The 386-nt window shown below is 53.1% G+C and overlaps 1 protein-coding gene across 1 annotated transcript in view; it reads left to right on the forward strand.

The window, feature by feature from the left end:
- LOC104277091 (alpha-tectorin-like) overlaps positions 1-226 on the forward strand; it is a gene marked incomplete at its 5' end in the record, with an annotated part of 5,117 nt that extends 4,891 nt beyond the window's left edge. The window contains one exon of the mRNA XM_009873634.1: positions 146-226. Within this exon, the coding sequence (XP_009871936.1) occupies positions 146-226 (81 nt within the window). The remainder of the gene's footprint in view (positions 1-145) is intronic.
- Between the last annotated feature and the right edge of the window lie 160 nt (positions 227-386).

A 386-nucleotide genomic window follows, 5' to 3' on the forward strand; every position in this document is an offset into this window, starting at 1 on the left:
GGCCCAGCCACACCTGTGCAGAGTTCGGGTCTCCAAGCTGCTGAGCAGGGATGGGAGGCAGGACCACCTTCCAGGCAAATATACAGCATATTTCATTACGTGAAGCAGGTATTCATCTGTCCATTTGCGTTTTTCTGATTTCTAGCCTAGCACGCCACCAGTTTTCGTGATTTTCCACATCCCCAACGGGCATCACTCGCCTCCGCCCTTGGCTGCCTCCCAATAGATGGGACAACTGTTGGCCTCCACTATTGCACCATCGTTGCCCTTTGCCCTCCTCACACTCCCAGCCCTTCCCTCCTTCGATGAATGGTTTTTCTGTACGCTGACTCAACATATTCCAGCTCTGCCTCATGTTTGGCTTTGGCCAGTCGTGTTCTCTCCCA

Source organism: Apaloderma vittatum, unplaced genomic scaffold, assembly GCF_000703405.1.
Source record: "Apaloderma vittatum isolate BGI_N311 unplaced genomic scaffold, ASM70340v1 scaffold34797, whole genome shotgun sequence".
Taxonomy (NCBI): Eukaryota; Metazoa; Chordata; class Aves; order Trogoniformes; family Trogonidae; genus Apaloderma; species Apaloderma vittatum.